Raw genomic sequence first — 22255 nt, 5'->3', positions numbered from 1 at the left:
AAAAAGAGTTACATCATATGGATCTCCAAGAGACCATTGTATTGAGAATTCAGCGAGAGAGAGGAAACCATCTAGCTACTAACCACGGACCCGAAGGTCTACAAAGAACTATTCACGCATCATCGGAGAGGCACCAATGGAGGTGTTGAACCCCATCTGAGATGGTGTCTAGATTGGATCTGGTGGTTCTGGACTCTGCGGCGGATAGAATTGATTTACGTCGACTCTCCTAGGGTTTCTAGAATATTGGGGTATTTATAGAGCAAAGAGGCGGTCCAGGGGCACCCGAGGTGGGCACAACCCACTAGGCCGCGTCTGGGCCTCCTAGCGCGCCCTGGTGAGTTGTGCTCTCCTCGGAGCACCCCCCAGCCGCAGCCAGGGCCCATTAGGTGTCTTCTGGTCCATAAAAATCCTCCGTGAAGTTTCGTTGCATTTGGACTCTGTCTGATATTGATTTCCTGCGATGTAAAAAACATGCAGAAAATAGCAACTGGCACTTGGCACTATGTCAATAGGTTAGTACCAAAAAATGATATAAAATGATTATAAAACATCCAAGATTGATAATATAACAGCATGGAATAATTAAAAATTATAGATACGTTGGAGACGTATCAGCAAGGAGCCCTTCATACTCAGTTGTATTGTTGGTGGCTTCTTCCCGGACAAAATTCATTTGGACGACGTACTTCAAGTGCTCCCCGGAGGGGGCAACAAGAAGCACGCCAGCCCCTGCACCTTGTAGGGAAAAAGCACCATCAAAATACATAATCCATTCTTGGGGTGATCCCTTGCCGGGGATAGCTGTCTCTATCACTTCCTCATCAGGGGTTGGCGTCCATTCTGCAATAAACTCTGCCAGTGCCCTTCTCTGAATAGTTGATGTGCTCTCAAACTTCAAACCAAAGCTGGGTAACTCGAGAGCCCATTCCACTATTCTGCCAGTTGCCTCGGGGTTTTGGAGTATCCTTTGCAACGGAAAAAGAGTGACAACCGTGATCTCGTGGGCTTGGAAGTAGTGGCGCAGTTTCCTTGAGGCCATAATGAGACCAAAGATCAATTTTTGCACGCCAGAGTACCTCGTTCTAGCCCCCCTGTAACAAGGAGCTGACGAAGTACACTGGGAGCTGCACCACTTTCTTCCTTGCCTCGTCCTTGGGGTTGTTCTCGTTGTCGTGCTCATTGCTGTCCTGATCCTTCTCTGGCTCTGCCGTTTTCTGCCCACTTTCTGCCTCATCCACTTCTCGTTGCGCTACTAAGGCTGCACTGACCACTTGGTTGGTTGCCGCCAAGTATAGCAACAACGGTTCTTGAGGTTTGGGCGCAACCAAGGTAGGCACAGATGACAGATAGGCCTTCAACTCCTGCAGAGGTGCATCTGCTTCCGGGGTCCACTCCATAGGCCCTGCCTTCTTCAAAATTTTAAAGAACGGCAGGGCACGCTCGGCAGACTTGGAGATGAATCTGCTTAGCGCGGCAACGCATCCTGTTAAGCGCCTCACATACTTAACTGTCCTTGGCGCCTGGATCTGCTCTATGGCTTTGATCTTGTCGGGGTTTGCTTTGATCCCCCGATGGGACACAAAGTAACCAAGTAGCTTGCCGGAGGGAACACCAAACACACACTTCTCCGGATTAAGCTTCAAATTGATCTTGCGCAGATTAGCAAATGTCTCCTCCAAATCCTGGATAAGGGTGGCCTTATCCTTGGTTTTGACCATGATATCATCCATATAGGCTTCCATATTTCTGTGTAACTGTGGCTCAAAACCAATCTGGACTACCCTTGCAAAAGTGGACCAGGCACTTTTTAATCCGAATGGCATGCAGACAAAGCAGTATGTACCACATGGAGTGATGAATGACGTCTTCTCTTCATCTTCTTTGGACATGAAGATCTGGTGATATTCGGAGTACGCGTCCAGAAAGGAGAGCAAATCACAACCTGAAGTGGAATCCACAATCTGGTCGATGTGCGGCAAGGGAAATGGGTCCTTCGGGCAAGCCTTGTTGAGATGCGTGAAATCAATGCAAAGCCTCCATTTCCAATTAGCCTTACAGACTACCACTGGATTTGCTAACCACGTAGGATGCAGTACTCCTCAGACCGAACCAGCTTCCTCCAGTGTCTTGATCTCTTCGGCAATGAACTATTGCCTCTCCAAGGCCTGCTTCCGGACATTCTGCTTGATAGGTCGGGCATGTGGGCAGACAGCAAGGTGGTGAAAGTACCATCAACGCTAGCCAGCCCTTCTGGGACCTTCTTCACTTGGGGTGCAACAACCTTGGATCTCTTGCTGTCGGAACACTCCGGCACGTCGTCAACGGGTGCCGTGCACTCGGAGGGGGTACGCTTCCCAGACTCCTTGCCGGAGGTCCTACAATCCGTCTTCTTTCCTTTGCTTTCCTTGGCGGGAGCTTCCTCTCCCTCTGCTGCGACTACATCCCGGTACATCTTGTCCACACAGATAATTGCATCCTTCTCATCCGACGGGATAGTGATGACTCCCAGTGGCCCGGGCATCTTCAAAGTGTTGTAAGCATAGTGGGATGCCGCCATGAACTTGGCCAGGGCTGGGCGTCCAAGAATCCCATTGTACGGCAGGGGGAGATCAACCACATCAAACACAATCTTCTCAGTCCGATAGTTCAGTTCTCCCCCAAACGTCACCGGCAATGTAATCTTCCCTTTGGGATGGCTCCTGCCGGGATTAACTCCTTGAAATGTGTCGGTAACCTCTAGCTCTTCTTCTTCTATCTGAAGCTTGCTGATGACTGCCGGGGAGATCAGATTCAACCCGGCCCCGCCATCCACTAGCATCTTTGTGACCTTGAGGTTGAGAATTGTTGGGGAGACCAACAATGGCAAACATCCTACCGCAGTGGTGCGGCCAGGGTGATCCTCCTCGTCAAAGATGATGGGCGTGCGGGACCATTTGAGCGGCTTCCGGGCCTCTGGCTCCATGACATTGATCTCTCGTGCCCACCGCTTGAGCTGGCGGTGAGAGGCGTGCAAAGATGCACCCCCATCAATGCATAGGGCGTCAGTGGCCTTCTGAAACTCATGCTCACTGGTTTCCTCTTCATCCCATCTATCACTCACATCATCACAGATCTCTTTCTCTTGACCCCCTGGCGGTCTTTCCTTGGTTCCGAAAGGGCTTGCCAGGGCGATTTGCTTCACCGCCTCGGCCCTTACCACCAGCAGCATTTTGACCTCTTTCCTTGTCACGCTTATCATATTCTGCCCTCTACTTCTTGACAAGCTGCTCAACCTGGTAACACTCCTGAAGATCGTGGCCCTTGGTCTGATGGATCTTGCAGTACGGCCCATCACCTTTCCCAGCTTTCTTGGCGGCACCGGCTTCCCGACAGGCAGTGCAAGCGGCAGCTTCCTTGCCGGGGGCCTCAGCCTTGGCCTTCTTGCCGGTACTAGGTGTGCCCGGACCTTCCACAGTCATCACTGCCTTATCTCTTGGCTTTTTACTGCACTTCTTGCTCTTTATCTGACTGGTTGATTCATCCTCATCCTCTGAATCAAAATTGATGCAATCTTCCTCTCCGGGCAACGTCCTTCCTTCCTCCATCCGAGAACACTTATCCACCAGTGTGTATTGATCCTTCACAGTCTTGGGCAACCGCATGTTCATCTTGGAACGAATGTGACGGTTGCGCACATTGGACTGGAAAGCTGCTATAACAGCTGTCGGATGGATATTTGGAATATTTCTACGAACTTTACTGAATCTTTGCAGATACTTACGAAGAGTTTCTCCTTCCTTCTGCTGAAGAAGTTGTAGGTCGCTGGGCCTGCCGGGCTCTTGGTGGCCACCGGTGAAGGCACCGATGAACTCGTGGCACAGGTCTGCCCATGACGAAATGGAGTTCTCCGGCAGGTGCATTAGCCAAGACCTGACATTGGACTTGAGGGCCAAAGGGAAGTAGTTGGCGAACACCTTCTCATCCCTTCCCCCGGCAGCCTGAACAGCGATGGTGTAGATGCTCAGGAACTCTGCCGGGTTCAGCCTCCCATCGTACTTCTCAGGTATCTCTAGCTTGAACGTGCGAACGGATGGCCAACGGACTTGCCACAACTCTCGTGTAAAGGTGGGGCAGCCAACCTCGAAAGGTAGGCACCCGCCAACACCGAGCGCAGGCTCGTCGAAGTTGAGGCCATCGCACCCGTCGGTCTGGCGGAGATCGTCGCGGCGTCGATCTACGACAACACGCGCGTCTCCCCGCCGCCTATCATCCGGGGCTCGGCGTTGGCTTGGACGTGCTCAAGGATCAGAAGAGGCCATCGAGACATCGTCGGGGTCTTGATTCTGCTGCGCCCGCACCGTCTATCGTGGTGGGGACTGCACTGTGGGGATGGCCCCCTCCGTTCGGCCAGCAGTACAGGCGGTTGCTGTTGCTTGGGGAGGTTGCGGTGGGCCAGCTCGTCGTGAGCCCCTAGCTTCGGCGAAACCGAGCAGGCCCTGGATGGTGGCACGCTATTCATCCATCTGCTCGGCTGCCGGCGGAACCCTCAATAGCAGTTGAGCTCGAGCCATAGCCTCCGTGGTTGTGCTTGGCATAGATGTCGATGACGTCGACCGCACCGTCGCCTGGCTCCTGACGGTGCTAGCGGCAGTGGCGGCGCTGCCACGCCCACGCTGCGGCGGGACGACCACCTGGGTAGCGGGGTTGCACGGCAGTGGTGCTCGAGGGTCAGCGGCTCCGTCGAGCGCAGCGGTCTGGTTAGCTCGTCCGGGAGGAGGCGCATGCGCCGCGGTCGCTCCCGTGGTGAGGGCGGCCGGAGGGCGATGGTTTATCTCGGACTGAGCGCCGTTGCTGCGGCTGTGCCCGTCGGTGGGAGGAGGGGTGCGGACGGAGTGACCCCCTCGCCCGCACCTTGCGGAGCGTGACCATCGAGGTGCTACTGATGTTGTTCTCCTCTGGTACCTCCTGCCTCCGTGGCGGCCGCGGGGGAAGTGGTGATGGCGCCACCTGCTCCAACCATGTCCCCAGCAGCGTCCACGTCCTTGCTTGCCTCCGCATCGCCCACGGCATTAGAGGCCATGGACGGTGGAGCCTTCGAGGTGGATGGATGGGCCGAAGTACCGGACTTCTTCTTCTAGGGTGCCATGGTCGATGGCGTCGTCGAAGATGGAGATGGTCACCAAGATGACGCGCTGCGCACGCTTTCAAGTTCGCGCAAGCGAGCCCCCTACCTGGCGCCTATGGGACCAGGAGGCCCCTTGCTGGTTCGGCAGGGGGACGTCTCATTGCACAAAGAGCAGACCAGCATACGGCAGCACGGCAGAGAGCACATAAGCAATTTACCCAGGTTCGGGCCGCCGCGAGGCATAAAACCCTACTCCTGCTTTGGTGGATTGATGGTGGAATGGTGGTGGCGAATCGTACTACACTTGCCCGGCAGGGGTTGCCTTAGGGCTATAGCGACTACGCGCGTACAGGGGTGTGGGTTCATCAACTTTGCAACCCTTCCCACGGGTGCCATGGGCCTCCTTTTATAGATCAAGAGGTCACCACAATGGCAAAGTAGTCATTATGCACTGATATGATAGCAAACAGTGCTATCATACCTAACTCTACGGGCTGACAGGGCGCATTAAATGCACCGCTTAGTGTCACGTCGCTGGTTGCCCGGCAAGGCTTGTCGGGCTATCTTGCCAGCTCCGTGCATGTTCTCTTGACACGTCGTAGGATGGGTGTCATCTGCGGGTTTCTTCTATAGGAAATGGCTGCCATGTGGTGAATGGCTGTCACCTAATCATCTTGCGGCTTGACACCGCACTGATCGACGACGTGGATGGTGGCTAAGTGGTTGGTGGAGTGGTTTGCCTCCGCGAGCCCCGGTAGGCCCTGCCGGGGCGCCTTGGGCGCCTGCTTCTGGGGGTGGCCTCGTCCCTTGCCGGGCTCGCCTGCCCGGAAAGGGAGGCCATTTTCTTGGCGATATATCGCACCTCTGGCTTGGCCTTAGTCTTGCTGAGCTGCATGTTGGTTCTTCGAATCTCTTGATCCATTGAACTCTGGCTTGGGCTGGCGCTTCAATCTTGCTATTGTGCCTGTGCACAGTCAGGGCAACAGACCCAGGGTTTGTTGCACCGACACCCAAGCTTAGACTTTTTGACATCCTTGAATATTACCTTGGGGTGCCTTGGGCATCCCCAAGCTTAGGCTCTTGCCACTCCTTATTCCATAGTCCATCAAATCCTTACCCAAAACTTGAAAACTTCACAACCCAAAACTCCAACAGAAAATCTCGTAAGCTCCGTTAGTATAAGAAAATAAATCACCACTTTTGGTACTGTTGTGAACTCATTCTTTATTTATATTGGTGTAATATATACTGTATTCCAACTTTTTCATGGTTCATACCCTCCGATACTAGCCATAGATGCATCTAAATAAGCAAACAACACGCGAAAACAGAATCTGTCAAAAACAGAACAGTCTGTAGCCATCTGAATATTTCGAATACTTCTGTAACTCCAAAAATCTTGAGAAAACATAAAATCCTAGATAATTATTTAATTAATCTTCTGCAAAAAGAATCAGTATTTTATCACATTCCTGCTAAAAATAAAAAATTGTTTTCGTGAGTGTAAAAGTTACTGTTTTCAGCAAGATCAAATCAACTATCACCGTCAGTTATCCCATAGGTCTTACTTGGCACAAACACTAATTAATACACAAAACCACATCTAACCAGAGGCTAGATGAAATATTTATTTCTAAACAGGACCTAAAAAGCAAGAACAAAAATAAAATTGGGTTGCCTCCCAACAAGCGCTATTGTTTAACGCCCTTAGCTAAGCATAAAACACGAATCGATATAAGTATTATCATCTTTGGCATGTGATCCATAAGTGGATCTCATAATAGATTCATAAGGCAATTTAATTTTCTTTCTTGGAAAGTGTTCCATGCTTTTCCTTAACGGAAATTGAAATCTAATGTTTCCTTCCTTCATATCAATAATTGCACCAATCGTTCTAAGGAAAGGTCTACCAAGAATAATAGGACATGTAGGATTGCAATCTATATCAAGAACAATGAAATCTACGGGCACATAATTCCTATTTGCAACAATAAGAACATCTTTAATTCTTTCCATATGTTTCTTAATAGTGGAATCCGCAAGATGCAAATTTAAGGAACAATCATCAAATTCACGGAAACCTAACACATCACATAAAGTTTTCGGAATCGTGGAAACCCTAGCACCCAAATCACACAAAGCATAGCATTCATAATCTTTAATATTAATCTTAATAGTAGGTTCCCACTCACCATAAAGTTTTCTAGGGATAGAAACTTCCAAATTAAGCTTTTCTTCATAAGATTGCATCATAGCATCAACGATATGTTTAGTAAAAGCTATGTTTTGATTATAAGCATGAGGAGAATTCAACATGGTTTGCAACAAGGAAATACAGTCTATCAAAGAGCAATTATCATAATTAAAGTCCTTGAAATCCAAAATAGTGGGTTCATTGCTATCTAAAGTTTTGACCTCTCCAATCCCACTTCTATCAATTTTTGCATCAAGATCTAAAAACTCCGAATCATTGGGACGCCTTCTAACTAAAGTTGACTCATCTCCAGCCCCATCTTTATCAAGATTTACATTGGAAAACAAAGATTCAATAGGAGTCACATCAATCACTTTAAGATCTTCATCATTATTTTCACGGAAACTAGAAGAACACGCTTTTATAAACCAATCTTTCTTAGCACGCATCTTAGGGGTTCTTTCTTTGCACTCATCAATGGAAATTCTCATGGCTTTGAAAGACTCATTGATATCATGCTTTGGTGTAATAGATCTAAGTTTCAAAGAATCAACATCAAGAGAAATTCTATCCATGTTCCTAGCCAAATCATCAATCTTAAGCAATTTTTCTCCAATCAAGACATTGAAATTCTTTTGCCAACTAATAAATTATTTAACACTATTCTCAAATTCATAGGGCATCTTATTATAATTTCCATAATAATTTTTGTAGGAATTACCATAATTAGCAAACAATTTCATAAGCTCATCCATCCTTCCACTCAAAACATTTATTTCTTCAATTGCATGCACTTTTTTACTAGTGGAAGATCTTTCGGTATGCCATTGAGAATAATTAACCATAATATTATGTAGGAGTTTAGTAGCTTCTCCTAAAGTAATTTCCATAAAAGTGCCTCCCGCGGCCGAATCTAAAAGATTTCTAGAAGCAAAATTAAATCCGGCATAATTTTTTTGTATAATCACCCACAAATTCAAACCATGTGTAGGGCAATTTCTAATCATCAATTTCATCCTCTCCCAAGGATGTGCAACATGTTCATGATCAAGTTGCTTAAAATTCATAATATCGTTCCTAAGGGAGATGATCTTAGCGGGAGGAAAGTACTTGGAAATAAAAGCATCTCTACACTTATTCCATGAATCAATACTATTTTTAGGCAAAGATGAAAACCAAGTTTTAGCGCGATCCCTAAGCGAGAACGGAAATAACTTCAACTTAACAATATCATTATCCACATCTTTTTTCTTTTGCATATCGTACAAATCAACGAAATTATTAAGATGGGATGCGGCATCTTCATTGGGAAGTCCAGAAAATTGGTCTTTCATAACAAGATTCAGCAAAGTAGTATTAATTTCACAAGATTCTGCATTAGCATCGGGAGCAATTAGAGTACTAATAAAATCATTATTATTAGTGTTGGAAAAGTCACACAATTTGGTGTTATCTTGAGCCATCATGACAAAGCAAGCAATCCAACACACGAGCACACAAAAAGCATACGAAGAAGACGAACGAAAGAGGGGAGAAGAAAAGGCGAATCTTTTCAAAAATCGTTTTAGAAGTGGGGGAGAGGAAAACGAGAGGCGAATGGCGAATAATGTAATGCGAGGGATGAGAGTTTGTGATGGGTACTTGGTATGTCTTGGCTTGGTGTAGATCTCCTCGGCAACGGTGCCAGAAATCCTTCTTGCTACCTCTTGAGCTTGCGTTTGTTTTTCCCTTGAAGAGGAAAGGGTGATGCAGCAAAGTAGCGTAAGTATTTCCCTCAGTTTTGAGAACCAAGGTATCAATCCAGTAGGAGACAACGCGCAAGCCACCGAATACCTGCACAAACAAACACCAACTTGCAACCAACGTGACAAAGGGGTTGTCAATCCCTTCACGGTTATTCGCAAAGTGAGATCTCATAGAGATTGATAAACGGTAAAGTAATATTTTTGGTATTTTTGGTTTATGGAACGGAAAGTAAAGATTGCAAAATAAGGGAATGGCGACAGAAATTGGCAAGTTGACGAAAAACTAATATGATGTAAAATAGACCCGGGGGCCATAGGTTTCACTAGAGGCTTCTCTCAAGATAGGAATTATTACGATGGGCGAACAAATTACTACCGAGCAATTGATAGAAAAGCGCAAAGTTATGACGATATCTAAGGCAATGATCATGAATATAGGCATCACGTCCGTGTCAAGTAGACCGAAATGATTCTGCATCTACTACTATTACTCCACACATCGACCGCTATCCAGCATGCATCTAGAGTATTAAGTTCATAAAGAACAGAGTAACGCTTTAAGCAAGATGACATGATGTAGATGGATTAACTCAAGAAATATGATGAAAACCCCATCTTTTTATCCTCGATGGCAACAATACAATACGTGCCTTGCTACCCCTGCTATCACTGGGAAAGGACACCCCAAGATTGAACCCAAAGCTAAGCACTTCTCCCATTGCAAGAAAAACCAATCTAGTTGGCCAAACCAAATCGATATTTCGAAGAGACTTGCAAAGATATCAAATCATGCATATAAGAATTCAGAGAAGATTCAAATAATATTCATAGATAAGCTGATCATAAATCCACAATTCATCGGATCTGGGCAAACACACCGCAAAAGAGTATTACATCGAATAGATCTCCAAGAACATGGAGGAGAACTTTGTATTGAGAATCAAAGAGAGAGAAGAAGCCATCTAGCTACTAGCCCAGGACCCGTAGGTCTGAAGTAAACTACTCACACTTCATCAGAGAGGCAATGGTGTTGATGTAGAAGCCCTCCGTGATCAAATCCCCCTCGGGCAGGATGCCGGAAAAGGCCCCAAGATGGGATCTGACGGGTACATAAGGTTGCGGCGGTGGAAAAGTGATTTCATGGCTCCCTGGATGTTTTTGGGGTATAAGAGTATATATAGGAGGAAGATCTATGTCAGGAGGTCTACGAGGGGCCCACAAGGTTGGGGGGCGCCCTCCACCCTTGTGGCCGCCTCGTGGCTCTTTTGACTTACACTCCAAGTCTCCTGGGTGTCTTCTGGTCCAAGAAAAATCATCGCGAAAGTGTTATTCCGTTTGGACTCCGTTTGGTATTCCATTTCTGCGAAACTCTAAAACAAGGAAAAAACAAAAACTGGCACTGGGCTCTAGTTTAATAGGTTAGTCCCAAAAATCATATAAAAAGCATATTAATGCATATAAAACATACAAAAAAATAATACAATAGCATGGAACAGTAAAAAATTATAGATACGTTGGAGACGTATCATGCAACTTCCTATTTGCTGTCGAGTGTCGTAGATATGTTGGTGGGTGCAGCATTGGGATCTTCTGGGTGGATGTGCACTGGCTTCGTCTCGCCGAACGACTGGAAAGCGGACTCCGCAGCCGATTTCTTGGAGCGTAGCAGATCACTCGGATCGGCATTTTCTTGTACTCTTCTAATTCCACCGTAGCCATCTATTCATCTGCAATCTTTGACCCTTGCTGCAAACACTCCTCGGCATGCTGCCTATTTCCCATGACAGTGATCACGCCTTTGGGGCCATGCATCTTCAGCTTGAGGTACAGATAGCATGGGCGAGCCATGAAGCTTGCATAAGCTGGTCGACCAAGGATGACATGATAGGCGCTGTGGAAATCTACCACTTCGAAGGTCGGCCTTTCCTTTCTGAAGTTTATTTCATCTCCAAAGACCACATCCAGGGCGATCTACCCGAGTCACTTTGCTTTCTTGCCAAGGATCACTCCGTGGAACTGCATGCTGCTCCCGCTGAGGCAAGACATTGGGATGCCCATTCCCTTTAGGGTCTCGGTGTGGAGTATGTTCTGTCTGCTTCCACCGTCCATGAGAACCTTACGCAACCGAGTGCCTCCGACCACTGGATCGACCACCAGCGCCTGCCGCCCAGGGGTGGCAATGTAGGTTGGGTGATCCGACTAGTCAAAAGTGATCGGAGTCTTCGACCAGTTGAGGAATTTAGTCGTCGCTGGCATGGCCATGTTTACTTCACAGTTAATGACTTTTAGTTAACTCTTGCTCTCAACATTTGCGAAGATCACCAAAGTCACCTTGACGCTAGGGTAAGCCTCATCTTTGTTTTCATCACCATCATCGTCTGGACTCTTATCATTCGGCTGGCCGTCTCGGAATTGCTGAATCGTAGTCTGCACTGCCGAGTGGTATGTTTGGGAAATATCAGATTACCCTCTTCATCTTTCTTGGTGTGGATATGACATGGGAGATCAAGAACGCCTTGGCTCGACTGATCCTTCTTCTTTTTCACATTCCACTTTTCTTTGGCCTTCCCCTTATTCTTGGCTTGTTCGGTCAGAGCTGCGGCTTCAGCCTGGGTCGGACCCTCGGCTTTGCGTTTCTGCTTCCGACTGGGGTTATTGTTTCCGGACTGGGTCCGTCGGTCTTTCCTTTGCCATTACGGAGACGGTCCTCTTCCTCACCATTCGCATACCGAGTGGCGATTTCCATCATTCGGCTCATGGTCAAGGGCTCTGATCGACGAAACTTCAGGATGAGTTCCCGATACCCGACACCTGCCCTTGAAGGCGCAGACGGCTTGATGCTCGGTGACGTTTTCAACCACGTGATGCTGAGTAGTCCAGTGCTGAATGTACTCCCTCAAGGTTTTATTCGGTTTTTGAACATAATGCTGCAACTCAGTCAATCCAGCCGGACATTTGCACGTGCCTTCGAATGTCTTGATGAACACTAGAGCCAGATCCTCCCAGCAGTAGATGCTAGCGGGGGATGAGCTGGTTGAGCCAGGCCGACCCTTCCAACATCAAAGGCAAATGCTTCATGGCCACATAATCGTTGCAGCCACCAATCTGCACAGCCAGTCGGTAGTCTTCCAGCCACGTCTCTAGTTTGGACTCACCGGTAAACTTGCGTATCCCCGCCGCCAATCTGAAATTGGGGGGAATCTCTGCGGCCCTGATGGCTCTGCTGAAACACTCGGGACCAGAGATGAAGGCTCCACTTCCACTCGGATGGTCCTTGTCCATGCTTTCTCTGTGGGCTCTGGCTCTATCTGCCAGATTATGGGCGAGAACTGCCTCGCATTGAACCGTGGATTGCGGAGATCAACTGGTTCCCTTTGGTAACCACCGCCACCGTGATGGGGAGGGCTAGCCTTCCGGTCGTCACCATACGGACACCTATCATCATACCGCCAGGGCGCGTATGAGTCATCTTTCAGAGGGGGCATCGGCATACGGTGACGATCATCACGATGTCGCTGTGGTGCGAACCGATCGCGACCCTGTTCCGGGTACTGATCCTGGCGACGGCCTCGATTGTCCCATCGCTAAGGCGACTGTATGTTCCTTCTCAGGGCAGCTGGGCTGTGAGCCGACTGGGCAATGTCAGCCCTGGCAGATTTGCTATGAATCCTATTGCACGTCTGGGAGATAGCTGAATTCTGCTCTTTAGCAGCCTTGAGTAGGGCTCTAATCTCCTAGAGACCCTCCCATGCCTCTGACTAGGACGGCTGGATGGAATCGACTATCCGAGTGGCGGCCGCCAAATTCTAAATTGGAGTGCGGAATACCTGGTAATCTCATTGCGGATCACTCGAAAACAACTGCCGTTGCCGACGACTGGAACTGGGTTGTTGCTGCCGGCGCGCTCGATCATCGAGTGACTTATGGAGCTCCTCTAGACAAGTGCGCTCAGCCAAGTTGGCCAGGCGCATGGCTTCCAAGGCCTCAGCCTTGGGAATCGTCCCAACGATGGGTGTCCGGAGGGCCTGCTCGTTCCTGCGCTGCAACTCCTTCCTTTGTTGCTGATTGAGGGGCTGGGGGTAGTACTCGTCATCGTGACGGTTCTCGCCGCCATCAATGTCGATGTGCGACGGGTCAACGACTCCCGCACCGCCATGGGGATACCTGGGTGGACTGTGTTGGGAACCGGCCATCAACACCTCCGCAGCAGGGTCGCTGCTCTCGTACTCGGATACGCCGTCTGAGTAGTCATGCAAGGAGCCGAACAAGTCGAGGATGGGCTCATCGGGCTCGATCGCCACGATCTGCGGGGCCGCAGCCTGGAGGGCGACCGCGTGCTTGACCCACCGCTGGAGCCGCGAGTGCCCGGAGCGCTTGCGACGACGAACAACTGGGTGGGGAGCTGTCGACTGGTGTGGAGTCGACGACTGACGAAGAAGAACACCGTAGGGTAGCGCCTTAACATCCAGCGAGGCTTCCTGGAGCCACGCTAAACCGAAGTTGAGGGCGCCGAAACGGATCTCATCGACGAATGTCAATCCGCCGCCGAAAACCATGGTAAAGGTGGGAAAATCGCAACTACGCTGGAAGTCACTAGACGCCTGCCCCACGATGGGGGCCAACTGTCATGGGTGTAAGTCTGACAATAATGTATAGGGGTACGAATTAGAGGGCAGAGCCTAGCTACGATGTAGTTGTTACACTCGGATTTACGAGTTCAGACCCCTCATGGTGTAGGTAATAGCCCTACGTCTTGGTGCTCTGGAGCTGTTTAGATTGAGTGTATGGTTTACAGAAGATGTTAACCCTTGTTATGGAGCCGAGAGGTGGCTTATATAGAGTCCGCCAGACCCCTTGTGAATGCTGCCATAACCAAGGGTTAAAGGGAGGTTTTAAGGGTGCCAGTTACTGGTAACGGATGTATTAATTACACTTGATAATTGTGCACGCACGTCCTGACCATTTGCGGTCCTGAGGAGCCTCCTGGTCTTCTCCGTCCGAGTGAAGTCAGGTACTCCGAGTGAAATAAGATGGTCGAGTGGAGTACTTACTCCGAGTGGTTGTTGGCTTCCAAGTGAGCTTCAGGTATAGTACATATGAACGGTGATCTGGCCCAGGGGCCCAGTACATGGTGCATGGTGTCCTTGGGTAGGGTCTGTAGGTCAGGCCTGTTATCCTATCCCTAGTACATGTCCTTGTCAGGACCCCCACGAGCCAACTACCCAACCCTGACATGGGCTCCAACCCCAGATCATCCGGCCAATGCCCGGGCGTCCGGATAGGAACATCCGGTCCTGCCTGCGCGCAGTTCAACCCAAGTGGCCATGTATCCCTCTCTCTCGCCCCTAATCCGGCTTAGACTATATATAATAGTCGGCCCCTACCTCCTCTATAGGGTTAGCAAAGCATATATTAGACTACATCGAGAGAGCTTTGGTCCTTGTACCTCCTTCCCAGGAGAAGAATCCCTCAAAGATTACAAGACCTTCCATGTGGAGAAGGATCTCATCATAGATCATCAAGCCACCTTATCTTCCTTTGGGATTTGGGAAGACTTTGCCCTTGCTACTCTTTTCTCTTTGTTATTCATGCATCTTGTGTCTTGTATGTGTTTGCTTTGAGAGTGGATGTGTAACTGTGTATTGTGTTGAGTGTTTCCTTTTGTGATCTTGAGTGTTCCTTTCCCCCTCCAAGTGTGAATGATTAGGTCACCCTTGGGACTCTTCCACATATCATCTGGTATCATAAGCAAGGTTGGCCACATCTTAGAGCCCTCTCCCCCCTCACCTTTCTAGCATTTTTTGTTTGTTCTACCCTAAATTCAAAAATTCCCCGCCAAAAATAGCCCTACCAATTTCTTGCAACTTATTGGTTTTGTGAGATTTTATTGATTTGGATCCATATAGTTGATGCTTTGCATGCGGATCTAGCCTTCCCACACCCCTCTCTCGCATTTCACCACGAGATTCCCTGAAAAAACCCATCAATTTTTTTCTTTCCAACGCCAAATTCGAGTTCCACCAGCTCCACTTTCGGCCATGGTTGACTTGCCCAGATCATCGGATTCGAAGCTCGGACATACGACCGTTGCCCGGATAATTCGAAACCCAACCCGGACCATCCGACTCCACTTGAACTGATGCATTTGTTAAATTCTTCGCCCCCGTTGCTCTCGTGGTTATTTGCAGTTGCGGTTCTTGTTTCCTAAGGTGTTTCGACTATTTAGGGATGACATTCCTCAACGCCAACGAATTCGTCACCAGATTCGTGGAAGCCGCGGCGAGGATGAGGTGCCGATGAGGAGTGGAAATGGCCGCCACTAACGTGCCGACAAGGTGTCGGTGAGGAGTAAAGGTGGCCGCCGCTGATGTGGCCAATGAGGTTGAGGCATGTACTTATCATTTTTGTGCGTCAAAGGAACTGCCGTGAAATTAAAACAAAGAGAGGGGACCATGTGATACATGTGGTAAGCAATTCAAACTATTAAAAAAACAAAGAGAGGGGACTGGGGACGTGTGGAGGCAACGGGGAGGGGACGATCTTTTCTTGCCAGGTGGCCCGGGCGCAGGATCTGGTGGTCGTGGCGCGCGCTCGGCCTCGGCGTCGAGACGAGAGGCCACCCGCGAATATCTCCCCCCGCCAATGGCCTCCCGCCCTCACTCACCCTATCCTCTCCTCCCCCTCCGGCCCGGCTTCTCCACTGCAGTAACGAAGTAAAACCAGCGCGCGCAGCAGTGGCGCCGGCTGCCGCTGCCACCGCACGCACGAGCGCACTGTTAATAGCCTCTCCGTCTCTCCGTCTCTCCTCTCTCTCGGCGTGTGGTGTCCATTGAGCTTCTAGTTACTTCGTACTACTAGCTAGTACTCCGTACTTGGTTATTGTCTCCGACGCCCGCGCCGTCGTCTTCCTCTTCCTCCCCTTCCCCTTCCCTTGATTCTTCGTCGCTTCCCCCGCGCCGCAGCACAGGTACGAGCTTCCTATCTCTTCTTTCTCTGTTTCTTGAAACACAGTGTTTTGTAATCCCTCGCCGCGCTCATACGGCGCAGATAACTAAACGGGCGGCGAGACATGACGGCGACGCCTGCCTTGATCGGGCTGAGCGCAGGCAACCGCCTTCTCAGCACGTCCTTCGGGCCGCCCAACGACCTGCTCTCCGACAAGGTCAACAGCCACATGAGCAGCGCGGCGGGAGACGCCCACGGCTCCTCCTCGCTGCAGTTCGCGCCACCGGCCGCGTCCAAGCTCACCGTCGCCGCGCACAGGCTCAAGCTCTCCCCACATGGCCGCGCGCAGGTCATGCGGGCCCTCAGGCAGAGCGCGCCTGCGCTCGCGCCGCAGCCTCCTCCGTTGTTGCCCGCCGACGAGTTCTCCCTCGATGCCATTATCCTGCTGCAGAGGTCCATGCTCGAGAAGCAGTGGCAGCTCCCCTTCGAGGAGGAGGACGACGACGACGGCGGCGGCGATGGCCACCATGTGGAGGCCATTGGTTCGGCCGAGGACGATGACGGCAAGGGCAGGAGCAGCTCCGTCGTCGTGGCGCGCTCCGGCGTCTCGGCGAGGCAGCGGCGGATGAGCGGCCGGAGGCGTGGGAGGTCCAAGAAAGGCAGCGGCGCCGTGCACCTGAGCATCAGCCCCGAGCTGCTGCAGAGCAGAAACCGCATCTACCTTCGCGGTACCGTCAGCAAGGAGCTCCTCACGCACAAGCAGGTTGTCCACCTCTCCAAGAAGATCAAGGACGGGATATGGCTGCAGCAGCAAAGATCAAAGTATGGGATGGGAGTGCTCTTCCCCAAATTCAGTGATCCATTCAACCAACATAGTACTATATGCTTCTCCGAATCCGAAATCAAGAACCATTGTCACTGCTGCTTTGCCTTGTGCTATCAAGTTGACACTTTTGCCTAACCTCTGAGTCTGAAACATTGATTCAGGCTGAAAGAAAAACTGGGGAATGAGCCGTCGTACAAGCAGATGGCGCAATCACTTCGGATATCGACGCCGGAGCTACGGTCAAGAATGCGCGAGTCGTTCCTCGCGAGGGAGGTGCTAACGATGAGCAACATCCGTTTGGTCATATCCATCGCCCAGAAGTATGACAAGCTGGGGGTTGAGCTGTCCGACCTGATTCAGGTAATCACATCCTCCTGTTCATGGGTATTTGTTTCACTAGGACAGTTAGCATGTTTCACAAAAATCAACAAGTAACATGTTGGGCAATCTGGCTGGTGATTCAGGGTGGTCTCATAGGGCTACTCCGCGGGATCGAAAAGTTTGATGCATCTAGGGGCTTCAGAATTTCCACTTACGTATACTGGTGGATTCGTCAGGTGAGACCTCTTCGCTCATCTCATCAGCACTATACTAATGAGAGAATCTTTGCACTCTTTATCCATTCATTACTTTCCTTGTTACCAGGGTGTTTCAAGAGCACTGGCCGACAACTCGAAAACATTCAGGCTCCCTACTTACCTGCATGAGAGGCTGATTGCGATTCGTGGCGCAAAGTACGCATTGGAGGACCAAGGGGTTTCTCCGACAACGCAAGTAGGGCGGAGTTCGGAGTAGCAGTTTTATTTGCGTGAAGCATTTCAATCGGCATGATTTTGTGTGTGTTCATCATGTTGCTCTGTTACTTCTTCTCTAACCTTTCGTCATTGTCCTTAGAACATCGCAAAGTTGCTCAATATATCGGAGAAGAAAGTGCACAATGCTACAGAGGTATTTACACATTTACCGTCCCATGTATGATTTCTTATGTTTAGTCCTTTTACACCTTTGGACTTCTCACAATGATTTTGCATCTTCAAAATGCAGGCTGTCAATAAGGCTCTTTCGTTGGATCAACAGGCATTCCCCTCCTTAAATGGCCTACCCGGAGATACACTCCACAGCGTAAGCTGTTACACTACCACACATTAAATAGCACCAAAATACTTTTTCACCGATGAAATATTCCTCGGGGTTGACTTTGATTTCCTCCTCCACTCATTCTCAGTATATAGAGGATCAAAATGTTGCGAATGACCCATGGCATGGATTTGAGGAGTGGTATCTAAAGGTAACCTTTATTGCTATTGTTGTTCGTGATTTTCAGTCAAATATGTTTTATCTTAAGATTCTGCTGATACCAGGAGGAAGTCAACAAACTTCTAAACTCAAATCTCACTGAACGTGAGAGAGACATTATTCAGTTATACCATGGTATAGGGAAACAATGCCATACATGGGAGGATATTAGCAGACAGTAAGTATTACTTCTTCAACTGAACAAGAAATTTTGCCATGCCTCGCGCTTATTAATTGCTGTCAAAAGCAAATGTCATCAAAGCAACATCACAATTTTCGGATTCCTTTTTTTTTGCCAAGGTTATTTTATCTCACAATCAAGTATTTGTTCGCCTAAAAATGTTTTCAAATTTCCGCATACAGTGTTCATAACGTCGACATGTTTTTCGACAAAGGGTGGATTTTATTAGCTAAAAATGGAGCATCAAGTGGATAGACCATTACTAACTGAACCACAGTTCTTTCTTGCCACATGATAGTCTAATCATGATCTTTGAAACATTCTTCAGGTTCGGGTTATCCAGGGAGAGGGTGAGGCAAGTAGGGCTTATCGCAATGGAGAAGCTGAAGCACGCCGCGAGGCGGAAAAAGCTGGATGCGTTGCTCCAGGATTACTGAGCTGAGGTGTTTTTCATGTTGTGCTGGACCGGATCCATACACACAGTGGTTGTATATACTCGAAAAGAGAGAGCGACAACATAGGTTACAACATTGAAAGGCTTGTACTGCCACTCACCTGCAAATAATCATACCTGTACATTTTGTGACAATAGGCATGCAATGATCAAAGTCTCAATGCCACATTTTCCTTGGAAGCCGTTCAAGTATTCTGTATTGTATATATAGTGAATGCCTCATGTAGCTTGGTCAAATAGAGCAAGACCTATCTCATGAATCTTTCTCCTTTGTTATTGGTATGGCTTGCTATCTAAAACTTTGTTGTTCTGCTGAAGTATGTTGCCCATATGACAAAGCAGAGGATACGAGAGCGATCTAGCGTTCGCGACCTAGTGATCTAGGCTACTGGCGGCTAAGCCATGCACCCGCCAGGGATGGGGGCATCGGGGCGGTTCTTCACTGGTCACGACTGTGTTCCCCTAGTTCATCTAGGGTTCGGCCACGGCCGCCTTTGATCTCCCCGTCGCTGCTGGCGATGATGGCGGCGCTTGGGGCTTTTCCTTCATCGTGGCCCCTGGGCGCGACTATGTCGGATCTCGTGCGGGTCTTTGGAGCCGTACATCGGCTTGAGGGACCAGTGGATGGCTTGGATGGAGGACACTGGTCTCCGCATGTTCTCATGCGGTGGCCAAGGTGGACCGGCATGGCTTCTACCGCATCATATCGACGAGCCTTGGTGACGGTACCAAATCCGGCAGATCTCGGGTAGGGGGTCCCGATCTGGTAGCCTTGGCTAGATGGTAACAAGACACAAGGGAGACAACGATGTTTACCCAGGTTCGGGTCCTCTCAATGAGGTAAAACCCTACGTCCTGGATAGCGGTTTTGGGGTGAAGTATTAGTAGTATATGCAGTTGGATTAATGGTCTACTTATCACAGGCGTAATTCCTATATGAGATTATGCCATGAATGATCATAGTCATAAATATTGCAATCTTTTCAATTGCCTAGCTATAATTTGTTTACCATGCCATTCGCCTGTTTGAGAGAGAGATGCCACTAGCGATTCTATGCCCCCCAGTTCTACTCTCCATTAATAAATTCTTCTACAAAAATTGCTCTTTTATTTTTCGTTTCACTCCACCACTATCTATCTCTATTTCCTTCTAATCTTGTAACTAGCAAGACAAGGGGCTTGACAACCCTTTTGCCACGCTGTCTGTAAGTTTTTATTGTGTTTGTGTGCAGGTGTTATTTATTTTGTTAGCTTAGAGGCTCTTACTGGTTTGATAAACTTTGGTTTTTAATTGAGGGAAAACTATGATGCTGTTTTACTTCACCCTTCCTGTTTGGGAAACCCAACGACTCCTGCGGGAGTAGAAAAGAAATTTCTGGCGGCGTTGCTGGCGAGTCTTCTACTACCAAATCAGGTGCCTTCACACAAACCGTTTATTTACTTACTTTATTTTTTGCCTAGTTACTTTTGCTTTTTGCTTTGCTTACCAAAAAAATTCCAAAATACCAAAAATACGTTGTGCTGCTATTCTTGCTTTTTGTTGCTATCATGGCTAGCTCTTCACTTGTTGTTTCCACGCCTGAGTGAGAAGTGCTTAATTTTTAACAAAGGGGCGGAGAGAGTTTAAAAGATTCTTGGTACATAATTTGTGATGCTCAAAATATATCTACTAATAAGCAATCTACCACAATTCTTCTTAGAATTTTTTATATTGGCATTACTAGTTGGTATAGGTTTGTCCTTGATACTATCACTAGAGGAAATTTCTTGAGTAGTCATACTTTAGATGCCTTTAATGCTATGAAAAATTTAGTGGGATCTCCACCAATTAAAGTTAATGAAACAGAAATAACTTTGGAACATATTACGTAGAGATCGGATATTATTAAAAATAATATGTCCACTAATCAACAGGTGGAAGAATTGGATAAAAAGATGCATAATCAAATTACTAAGTTAGACTATTGTAGGAATTACTTTGAAATCTTTGAAGGAAAAAAATCCACATACCGATAGAGTAGAACAAAGTCCCGCTATAACCGATAAATTTGAAGAGGTTATAAATGTCTTGGGTTTGACTTTTTCTTCTATGAAAACTAGTGAGGAGACATCTAAAAATAAGAATGTAAAATTACTTATGTGCTTATTCTGTGTCTAAAGTTCCTAGACCTAATTTGGGTGTGTCTTCTAGTAAAGACAAGGGATATTTAAAGGTGACAAGCGTGCACCCCCGTTTTTTAGAAAGATAAAAGGGAACCTATCTTTGACACTAAAATTTTGGATTTTCTGCATAGGAGTGTTGTGATTAATAGAATGCTTGAAAATTCTCCTAATAAATCACATTGCCATATTGAAGAATTGAATGATGATAAATTGATAGTTGGCATTATGTCTAGCTAAAGGGCATTAAACAATAGCGCTTGTTGGGAGAAAACCCAATACTTATCTTTAGTTTCTTGTTCATGTTTTAGTGTGTCTACATATTTATTGCTACTTTAGTAATTATGGTTGTATCTTTTATTTTCTTTATTTGTCATGTTAAGACTTTGGGATGTTGCAAATGCATGTTTGTTAGGTTCCGTGCAAAAACAGAAACTTTTGCGCTTAGTATCTGAATTTTAGTTCTTTACCGAAACGTGATAAAATCCTAAAATACAGTACTTCGTTACAAAGTTTCTGTCCCATCCTAAGTTTTTTCTGGTTTTTTGGAGTTACAAAGTATAGTTTTAATTTACACACTATTCTATTTTTGACGAATTGTTGTTATGTTTTTCTTTGACTACTTGTTTTAGATTTTCCATGTCATTTATTGGGGGATATAAACTGTGGAAATGATAGGATATGCTAACCGTTACTTGGAAATAAATATGCATCTTGTTTTGATAGTATATGATTGGGAGATTTATTTTATATGTATTCACCTATCTCATGAGTCCTGCTGAGTTTTATGTGGATGAAGTTTTGAAGATCGAGGGGAGACATCGATATGAGATGAACAAGGAGCGGCAAGAGCTTAAGCTTGGGGATGCCCGATACGTCTCCAACATATTTATAAATTTGGATTTTATATGAATTTATATGCTATTTATATTATTTTTTGGGACTAACCTATTAACCCAGTGCCTAGTGCCAGTTGCTGTTTTTTGCCTGTTTTTGGTTTCCTAGAAAACCAGTACCAAAGGGAGTCCAAACGCTATGAAACTTTTTGAAGATCTTTTTCTGGACAAGAGAGACACTAGAAGCTTCGGGAGGAGACCAGACGGCAATCGAGGAGACGACAAGGCAACAGGGCGTGCCCTGGTGGGGGCGGGGGCTGTTACCTTGTGGGCCTCACGAGGCTCCTTCTGACCTAATTCCACTTCTATAAATTCTCAAATATTGGCATACCAACACAGAGCCACCTCAAAGCGTTCTTCCACCGCTGCAAGTTGTTGTTCTTCCACGATCCCATCTGGAGGCCTTTTCCGGTACTCTGCCGGATGGAGAATCGATCACGGAGGGCTTCTA

The 22255-nt window shown here is 47.8% G+C and overlaps 1 protein-coding gene across 1 annotated transcript; it reads left to right on the top strand.

The window, feature by feature from the left end:
* The first annotated feature begins 15559 nt into the window (after positions 1-15559).
* LOC109773314 (RNA polymerase sigma factor sigA) lies at positions 15560-18928 on the top strand. The gene is made up of 10 exons (XM_020332009.4): positions 15560-16013; positions 16094-16813; positions 16979-17177; positions 17282-17374; positions 17463-17591; positions 17712-17765; positions 17862-17939; positions 18043-18105; positions 18179-18291; positions 18623-18928. Exons 2-10 carry the CDS (start codon positions 16116-16118, stop codon positions 18729-18731), a joined length of 1536 nt encoding a protein of 511 aa, XP_020187598.1. The 5' UTR covers positions 15560-16013; positions 16094-16115; the 3' UTR covers positions 18732-18928.
* The last annotated feature ends 3327 nt before the right edge of the window (positions 18929-22255 follow it).

This window comes from Aegilops tauschii, chromosome 7 (assembly GCF_002575655.3).
Source record: "Aegilops tauschii subsp. strangulata cultivar AL8/78 chromosome 7, Aet v6.0, whole genome shotgun sequence".
NCBI lineage: Eukaryota > Viridiplantae > Streptophyta > Magnoliopsida > Poales > Poaceae > Aegilops > Aegilops tauschii.
This window is presented reverse-complemented; position numbering and strand designations above follow the sequence as displayed.